We start from the raw sequence: 10,525 nt of genomic DNA, 5'->3' as shown, positions 1-10,525 counted from the left end.
CATAAGGCAAATGTGCAATTAGTGGTTTATTATTATATCCTTAGTAATTTTTGTTTGCTTAATACCCTGGTTTTCCGTCTTCTAATGAAGCTCTGCTGATAACTATTTAAATGTTTTTGTGTTATAATAGAAAATATAGATAACTTTAATTGACCAGCAATCATTGTATGTTTAATTGTGCATCTTTCAAACACTAAAACATATTTCTAGTCTAATGTACAAAGACTGGGGTTGGCTAAAAGAAGAATTTCAGTAAACAATACATGACACACTGTAGAGAAGGAAGTACTTAGAGCTTTGTAATATACAACATATCATACAGAGAGCAACATTTAGTGCTAATTAACACTCAGCATAGTGTACAAAGTGGAGCAATTAGGGATATTTATGATTAGGTCATTGACATTACTATATAGTAGGTAAAAATCCCAACAGCAGTGAAAATTAAAATACCAGCAGTGGTAGTCAGAGCGAAGAAAAAAAATGCCTAGGCATCAGTAGAGGGAAAAATGCTTGTGCTGTGCTGTGTTCAGTAGTGGGCGACATTGATAGTTAGTGGGTGTGGTTGAAATATTGGTGCTCAGTTTGGGTTGGGAGTAACATTTGTGCTCAATGGGTTGAAGGGGCAACATTGAATGTCAGTTGGGGGTGTGGGATACAGTAGTAGGTGGGTGTACGGCATCACAAATATCTCTGTAAGAAAGGGGATGAATATCTACAACTCCTGTCCTTTTTTCGCCCCAATATGCTCAATATGATAATTCCCTTCCCTGAGGTAATGCAGTTTGAACTGGTATTAATGGGACCGGTTTCATATGTACGATTTATAAACTCAGAAGCTAGAAAAACAACCTTGATTAACTTAAACTACTGGGCTAACACTTAAAGAGTCCATCTAATAAGTTAATATCTAGTACTTAGTTGTGCTTTTCATCTAGGACACATAAAACAATCTAATGCTTTAGTGTTCACCTCCTACACAAAAAGAAAAGAACTTTTTCCTCCTCTCAAAGCATTGATCTTTTGCTCTCTTTTGATCTTATTGACCTCTTTCCTTGCTTTCATCATAATAAAATTAAAGCTGGAACTTTGTGAATCCTTACTCCTTCTTTCCATTTCTCAGAGATATGTTTCTTTCTGGTAAGGATTACCGGATGGTAAGAGCAATGGGGGAAGATTTATTTGAAGTAAAAAGTAACTTACATTGTATTTCATTCACATCTTTTTTCTAGAGGTTTGCTCCTTTGACTTTGAAACTAATGCAGTAATTAACATGATATAACTGTAGCCTAGTATAGTGATAACAAGGGATACCAAAGAGGTTTAAAGTGTTTATTGCAAAAGTATTATCTGTGCATTAAACACTTCTTTTGATGTGTAGATGTTGCAGCCCCCTCAGTGATACTGGCTTTAAGAAGTTGGACCTCCGTTTTAAGGTATATCAGATAATGTCCATAGACACTTTGTTCCATGAACCCTGGATGGATATTAGTTCTATGTTTATTCAGTCTCGGTTGAAATGTTTGAACTATATGTCTTACCTATATTTTGTAGCTTACAAATGCATGATGAGACATACAGCACTAATCTAAAGGAGCATTCTAATACAAAGCTCAATCCTGAGCTATCTGATGTAATCCTGGTTGCTTCTTTCCCTCTAGTCTCACAGCTTATACATCTTGACATTCCTCATATCTAACATCCAAAAATACTAGGGTTCTTTCATTCATTATGTGATTGATCTTCACATGCATTTATTCTGTTCAGTGCTATCATATTCCTAAGGGTCAAAACTCTGCAATATATGTTCCTTGGTTTCACTTGGAGATCTTTCTTGATTTAGGGGTCTGAGGTGAGTATATGTCAATGTTCATAAATTATTTACTGTTAGGACGTTCTTCAGTCTGACAATCCCAGGCGGTCTCCTACCAAAGTAGAGCGCACTCGGCCATTCCCTCTGGTAGGGGCGCTTGCAGCAACAGAGGAGTTCTAGGGTTTAGTGCAGCATCCTCTTTTCCCTTTCCTCTCGGCATCCCCTGCACTGCTGAGGGGGATTTGGAGCTGTGCTGTAACTGATTAGCAGAATGATTCCTGAGCAATCCCATCCTTCCATTGGCTGCTGGGACTTTGAAGCCTCTCTGCTTCCAGTCCCCAGCACCTGTTGTAGTGTTTAGCTGGGCTAATCTGTACTGGAGAGACTATTGTCTGATTTTTCTGTTGCTGACCATTGTCTGTTCCCTGACTCATCGTTTGTACTCAACCTGGACCGACCTCTGCCTGTGACCCCTACTCTGCTTCTGCCAACCTTCTCTGTACCTCGTTTGGTGGACTGATCACCCATGTATTACTTTGGCTTTATACTCTGGATTTGCCTTGTAGTTCTTGTATTGCTTATCTGTGGGCCCCTGGTCTGCTGCTAGCCCATCCCCTGCCACCATTCTTTACGCATTAGGACCAGGGGCCAACCAAGTTCTAGGAGACACAACCAGTCTCCCAAGGCTGAGCGAGCGCTTACTAAAGGTGAAGACTGCAGCGTTAGATTGGGGTCTGGTGTCCGGTGAATACTGGTGCTGACCAGGGCCTTACATTTACCCCATGGCTTTATGCCATGTATTATATTTTGTTAGCATACTGTACACAGCTAGGTATTTTTGCACAACCTTTTTTTCCAGTGTTAGATCATTTTTCCCCTTAAACAAACCTTTCTGGATACTTATTTTTCCATGGAGGGTAAAGCAGGAATGCTGTAGCAGTGTTTAACCCAGAATATTTTTTAAGCTGGGTGGTAAGAAATTGTAGGCGGGTGGCAGGGTGGGTATTGTGACCCAACTCTTCAGTAACCAGCCAAAAACAGCCGGGTGGTCACCGAAAAGTGCCGGGTGGTCCGCCCAGCTAAAAGGGGCTGGGGAGAACACTGTGTAGGGAGCCCACAGGCAATATTGATGTCTCCTTGACATTGCCTTGGGCACGGATTCTGGAGTTCATATCCTCTTTAGCTTTTCACAATAATGTACAATAATTGCTTAGCATTTACATTAGACTGTTAGTACATCTTTATTTAAATAGTAATTAATACATAACTGAATGTTTTTTTATTTATTGAAATGTCTTTTTTTTTGGACAAGATTTTAGTTATTGTTGTAGTACAACATGATGAGCTTTATTAGGCTATGTTTTTTTTAATAAAGAGCATTCTGTGTTTTCCAAAAGCAATTCATTGGAGTTTTATTATACTTTAGCAGAAGACTGGTAGTTTGATCTGTGGCTAGAGAGTTTTAAGGACCGTATTTTCCTCAGATAAATGATACCAATTTTGGTTTTATCAGTTTTACTTGGATTATCTTTTCTTACATTTCCCTGTATAGTTTATAACACTTGTTCTTCAACATATATTTTTATGTTTTTTAAGTTAATTGTGGTCTGTGATCTATTTTTAATTACAATTTTCTGCCCTTCTTTCTAGGGCTGTTCTTACAAAGTGCAGGGCCACCATTGGGGAAGGGGAAATGGGGGTGGGGGAAGGGGTACTTTTGTAATAGGCCCCATTAATAGAACTTGACTTTTGCTGGGGGGGGCGCACTGGCCAAAGCCGTAGACCACCATCATTTTCTCATGGACCACTGGTTGGTGACCACTGATTTAAAACACACCCATTGGGTTGAGTTTATTTGTGTTTTGTTATTCAACAAGTTTTCTCCATTTCCAAAGATTTTCCCTTCATTTCCTGCCCTGGATACAGAACAACTAGTAAGAATAAAATTCTATAAAGTGAGGGAAGTATTTTTATACATCTGTTACCAGAACACGTGTCACTATTCTTCTTCTCATCCTGTTCTGAGGACTACTGTAACACACTGGATTTCCTATCATTTTCCTCTTAATAAGACAATAGTCAACAGGACAAATAGATTTAATTTCCATAAGGGGATACAGAAAACAATAAAAAAAAAAAAGTTTTAACTGTGCCCTTTCAAAACGTTTTGGGTATACATAAGTCTAAAAAAGTGGGAGACTGTTAACTTTATTAGTAAAATGTTAAGCCAAACACCTCATAGATACCTTTTCTTCAGTTTTATTACAGTTCTGATAGTCAAAAACAAAATTTAATTCTAAATGTCTAACTAGAATTCCTTACATTGAAGGTGCCATTGCCAGATATTAGAAAGCCACTTTTTAAAATCCTACTAAACATAAATGGTTAACATTAGATTTCATCAAATCAAATCTCTGAAATGCACGTATTCATTATGAAAGATAATTACCTACATCTTAAATTAAGAATTCACCTAGTCCCTGTCTGTTTTATAGTATAATAAATGATACTAGTAAAAAAAAAGAGACCTGCAATATGGATATTTGTGTCAAAACAGCAATTTAAATTTATAAATAATGATCCTGTGGAATTGTATCTTCTGTGTTCACATTTATGTTACAGTGTTTATTTTTAAATATTCAAATCATGCTCTGTTTGCAGATATTTGATTTAAATTCTACCATTGTCTTCAGCAAATGTAAATACCACAATATAGCAGTAAAGTTTTTCAAAGTGCCCATAATAAAAAAGATATATACTGTATATATACTATGGTAAAGTAAACCGGCTAGTGAAAGAATGACCATCTTGGCCAAGTCCTAGGTTATTTGCACTATAGAGTGCAAAATTGTAATTGTCTTGTTAGAATGAATCCCAAAACAATCTGTTTTCCAGTGTATGGGGACTTGATTGCTCCTGTCAAGGGATGAGAAGCTCGCAGAAGCATATGAACATGCTGACTGGTAAAAAGTTGATGTTTGTATAATCAATCCCACAGGCTGCAGCAGCCCTGTGAGAAGTCTTAAAGCAATCCAACAGAACAGAGGCCACACACCTCAATTATCCTCAACTAAGTACGTTTATTGCCCAAAATGGGCATTACTCCCCATTGTATTCCTTCCTTCAAAGCATTTCAATGAAAACGAAGCCAAATTGTAAGGATAGAAGAGGAAGGAAGTGCGTGCATCCTTATACACAGAAATCTTTTTCTTTAACATTCAATTTTAGGTGAATTACAAGTGCAGAATGTTATTAACAGCATTATTCTTGTTTTGAAACCTCATAATAGATTATATTCTATTTATTTTGTCTTTTTTGCATGTTTTTGTGAAGTGATGATATACATCTGCAAACTCTAACTGCATTCCTGCTTCCAAATAATGAGTGCAGCTTAGAATACTTGATATGAAAGCTTCCCTCTACATTTTTTATTATGGTTTAGTATAGATCCTTAAAGTTTGAATTATTTAGACATATATCTTTATGGGATTCCAGTGGTGATATCTCAAGGTTAGAGATCTTATCCTTGAGGATGAAGTCTCATTTTTATTTTGCTGCTGGAGGAAAATCTTTTTTCACCTGTCCTATTTGTGCAATGGAATCTTAACATATTAATATATATATATATATATATATATATATATATATAATAACTTGATAACAAGTTACTTAAAAAAAGGGATTTGCGGGAATTATAATAAAATAATCTCATGATAATTTCATTAAAGTTAAACAAGACATATATACAGAATTGATTATTGATTACAGAAAGCACATACAATAGTACTTAAAAGTTTATTCAACTGAACAGTAATTCTGGAATTCCACAGATGCTGTATTTCACTTTTACTCAAAGCGCTTCGCAATCACCACTGTTTTTTTAAGGGTATAAAAGCATGAACAACATATCTTTAAAAAACAGATATATAATATAATAGGAATGAACTTCATATAATATATACTTACAAATTGAGATTAGAATAAATACATTGATCATACTTCATAGTACAGAAATCATTCACATCTCACAGATGGAATTTTCTTAATCATTAGCAAGGCGGAGATGCCAGAAAACTCACAGGAGCAGCCAAAAACTTTTTGTATAGTAAGGATTTTACACAAATTACAATACATTCCACTAAAAGGGAAAAAATATTTCACTGATGAAATTTTATCTTCTACAGCCTTGGAGAGCTTTATTAAATCAGGCCCAATCTCAGAAAAACAAGAACACATTACATTTTTCACCATGTCATTATTTATTTATCAAAGTCAAAATGCTGAGGCAGAGTGCAAAAGATAAGGATACCTTTACCATTTCTGTAAGAATTAGGAGGATAAGTAGCAGTGCAGTGCTATTAATCAAATACAAGCAATTATTGCTGCCCATTAATCTGGGAAAGGTTATAAGGCCATTTTCATCATTACTTGCTATTACAAGTCCATCATTACACAGCGAATAAGATTATTCACAAGTGTCAATATATAAATTAGTTGCCAATCTTACCAGGAGTGGACATCCCAGCAAATTCACCTCAATCAGACTGCTCAGGATAATTGCAGAAACCCAAGAACTACATCTCAAGCTCTACAGGCTTCAGTTAGCATGTTAAATGTTAAAATTTGTGTCAGTTTACCTAGGAAAAGATTAAACAAATATGGCTTTGAAATGGATGCCAGGAGAAAGCTTCTTTTCCCTAACGCACCTGTCGCCAACCGGTGGTCCAATCTCAGATGAAGAAAACCTGGGGAGAAAAATTTTGGGGGTTTGCAGCTCCGATGCACCCCCGAGTGGGGTCAGGAGAAGGAACCCGCTGGGGGGACGCACTGGCCAGAGCTGCCGACCACATACACCGCGCAGTTCCCAGGCTCAGGGAAGTGGGCGGGCTGTGTCCCTGAACATAACTCGCTCACTCTCCCATTGCAGGCTCAGATCCGCGATGGGAGTGTGGGCGGGTTTATGTCATAATGACGTCAATCTGGGGGAGGTTTCTCCCCCTTTGAATGACACCCGGCTCCCCGCGCATACGTGGTCAGGACCCGGTGATTTTAGTGGTTCGCGGACCTGAAAAGGTTGGCGACTGCTGTTGTGTGATAACACATCTTAGGTTTGCAAAACTGTATCTGAACAAACTACAAATCTTCTGGCACAATGTTCTTTGGTCAGATAAGGCCTAAGGTACAATGTTTGGCAATAATACAGAGCTCTACGTTTATCAAAAACCAAACAAACTCACAACAACTGTCAAAATTGTTGGTGGGGGGGTGATTATTTTTTTTTTTGCAAACCCTTTATACCAAAGTATTCTAGAGTCAAATGTGAGTCCATCTTGGTAAAAATTGGGTCCTGCAATAGGTTAATAATCCTAAGCACACCGGTAAATATACCAAAGAATAGCTGGAAAATAAAATATTCAAAGTATTGCAGTGGCCCAGCCAAGTCCAGTGCTCAACCCCATCAAAATGTTGTGGGGAAACCTAGGTGAGCTATGCTTAAATGAATGGCTCGGTCATAAAACCTGAGCAGGAACTGAAGCACTGTTGTAAAGAGGAGTGGGCCACAACTCCTTCACAATGATGTAGCAGACTGATAAAATCAGACAGAACCCAGTGGCCTGATTTGTTAAAACTCTCCAAGGCTGGAGAAGATACACTTTCATCAGTAAACCTTGGTGATCCAGCAAACCTGGAATGGATTTCCTAAAAGTTATTTGCTTTTTTTAGCAAATGTTTTAAGTCCTGGACATGATTCATTTCAGGTTTGCTGGATCACCCTGGGTCACTAATGAATGTTTATCCTCTCCAGCCTTCGAGAGCTTTAATAAATCAGGCCCAATGCCTTCATTTTATTGATGGTGGTTCCAAAGTTGGTTCTAAAAGCTATTAATTCATAGGGTGTACTTTTCCACACATGGCTTCTTCATTTTTGATAAATCAGTAATGTGGAATCTTTTCTGTGTTGTTTTTACATGTTTTTCCCATGACTTTGTGATGGACTACATAAAGCTGAAAATATGTTTTAGGACTAAGTAATTATTTACCTGTACTGCTATGCATGAACATTAGATACACTTGAAAATGTCTTCTTTAATTTCCTATCTGTTCTTTGCAGTTGATCCTCAAGCACAGTAACTACCCTCCACTGATGCAAAGCCAGTCATGGACTCTGGCAGCCCCCTTTAAAGAGCAGCCTTTTCATCGTAACCCCAGCAATTCTATTGCAAACAACTACTCTCCTACAGCACGTGACCTGAAACTTGGGGAAATATACAAGAAGATGCCCTCTCCAAGACCAGGCACAGCCAAAATGTCTCCCAGGCACAAAGCCATTGGTTGTATCCTTATGTTGATGGTAACACATCATTTTTCCAATGTGGTTTAAAGTTTTACAATAAAAATGAGGGTATTGCATGAAGTGCAGGATATGGAAGTCTGACATTCTTGTGTTTGGACAAAGTTTTGAGAGCAATGTGCAGGGTTTTTATGGTTTAATATTTTCAAATAACATATCATGTATCTGCAACCTCCATAACACTATTTGGCTTTCGGTTGTACCAGAAGGTTCAGATACCTATATACACCTCTGATCTCTGTGTCATTGTGTTGTTTGGCAAAATATTTATTTTTTTACAATATATTATGTTTTTTTTTGGCTTATTGAAGAAGAACTAAAATCTGCTGCTAGCCCAGGGCTTTTGCCTTAATGCATACGTATGCACGGCATATTATGGCACACCAAAATGCCAAAGCACCACTCCTAGACATGTTTTCCCTTATTGCCAGTTACCACTGCTGACATCTTAAGCTGGTTTTCTTCAAGGTTTGGCATCTTTGACCTTATTGATTGGCCAACCTAGACTGTTGTCACTCCCACTAGAATATCTGTCCTGGATAGCACCAAAGATATGATACGATATGATAGATAATCATTGCTTACATACATTGTTCTTTCTGCAAAGAAAGCTTACCTGACGGCAATGTTTTTAAGAGTTCAGTTCCATTATTTCTTTTAGGTAATATGTATATAAGTATATATATATATATAAGTAATATTAGTAATATGTATTTGAAAGTCACCAGTGATAGCCGTAATTGGGAAAACCATAAGGACTGGAAAGAGCAATTGTATATTTCATCTACTGCTTGGTATTTCTCTTTAACAATATTACACCATTGAATTTGAATGTTTGGTCCTACTCAGATAAAGGGTTCCCATGATATTTGTAAAAGACGATTACATTTATGTTGCTACTGAAAAGTTCTAATTTCATAAAGAGGTTTTCTAGTTTAGCTGGAACCCGTCTAGAAATGGGCTTTGTTCAGACAAGCGGTTTCTGCAACGTGGGTGGACTTTGTGCCATTTTGTTTAGCAAGGGGCCCAGAGCAGCAACTGAACACAATGAAAGCAATTGAAGGGGGCTCCAGATTTCAAAAGGGTCCCCACCTGCATGCCCCCCACAGCATTTGGGTCACATTGTGGGAATGAGGCCTTCTCCTCTAATAACGGCTGTTGCCACCAATGGGGGGGAGATGGGGGTCTGCAAAACATTAGAGAAAAAAAAAAAATTTCAAGCACCACTTTACATATTTGTAATAATAGAATGTTGTCTAGACTCACAATGACATACACTGGAAACTATTGCAGCTAGTCATATAATTTGAGAAGTGTAGTGTGGTCAGAGTAATAAAACACTTTTCTGATTGTTTGGTGTTGCTGCTGCTTTCTAAGCAGCTTCACTTTTTGTTTTACATTAAAACTTTGCTTTGAGGATACCTTGTTTGTTCACATACTTTATAGATTTCAATAGAGAATATGCATTTATAGCACAGAATCCTCTGCCAACTTTATTGCATCCTCAGGTAGAAAACTGAATTCATATCCTAGTATCTCTTTAAATACATTTCTTGCTTATCTGTTACAAGAGGATTAAATGAAGTGAACAAAAAAGTCTGCTGCAAGCCACAATCTTCTTACAGGCATCACCATCTTCTGTAAATCCGCCTCCAAACTGTGAGCGTTAGAGATTTATCATTTGAAATTTCCTTTATAACATGGGCCGGAAATTTAATCTACAAGTTTGCTTGGGAGTGTGCGTTTTATTAAAATCTCCTGCTGTCATCAGTCAAAATAAAATTTTTTGGAAGAAATTTTTTTCAAATTGTTCAACAAATGTTAGAAAACCAGTGTAGTTTATAAATGTGGATTGTGTTTACTCATCTCTGATTTAGAAAACTAATTATAATAATATTACGGGTAACTGTGAATACAAATGACAAATAATATGACATTCCCATCTCACCGCCATTTTCTGGGATATTCACAGGTCAGAAAAGGAGAATGAATGTAACAGAAACAGAAAGAATGTTATGGTTGTAGTGCAGAATTAGGTATAGTAAAAAGGCAAAGTCACATAAAGTTTTTCTAATTTAATCTAATTAGCCAATCTAATGGTAAAGCTTATATTGCTATCTTCTTATCCTCCTTGTTCACCTAATTTCTTATCCTGGTTTCAAAGGGTATAAGATATAGGGCATGACGTATCAGAGCTCTCCAAGACTGGATAAGATTGACTATCATGGGTGAACCTGGGTGATTCAGCAAATCTAAAATCAATCTGGTTCAGGACTGAAAACATTTGCCAAATAATAGCAAATGGTTTTTAAAAAATGCTTTACAGGTTTGTTGGATCACCCAGGTCCTCTATTTTCTAG

General features: G+C 37.2%; 1 protein-coding gene across 1 annotated transcript in view; it reads left to right on the top strand.

The window, feature by feature from the left end:
- DNAH3 (dynein axonemal heavy chain 3) overlaps nt 1-10,525 on the top strand; it is a gene marked incomplete in the record, with an annotated part of 167,569 nt that overhangs the window by 5,601 nt on the left and 151,443 nt on the right. Inside the window, 1 exon segment of the mRNA XM_072418926.1 lies at nt 7,926-8,148. Within this exon segment, the coding sequence (XP_072275027.1) occupies nt 7,926-8,148 (223 nt within the window).

Source organism: Pyxicephalus adspersus, chromosome 7 (genome assembly GCF_032062135.1).
Source record: "Pyxicephalus adspersus chromosome 7, UCB_Pads_2.0, whole genome shotgun sequence".
NCBI classification, from domain to species: domain Eukaryota; kingdom Metazoa; phylum Chordata; class Amphibia; order Anura; family Pyxicephalidae; genus Pyxicephalus; species Pyxicephalus adspersus.
Note: the sequence above shows the minus strand (reverse complement) of the source record. Positions and strands in the feature narration are given on the sequence as shown.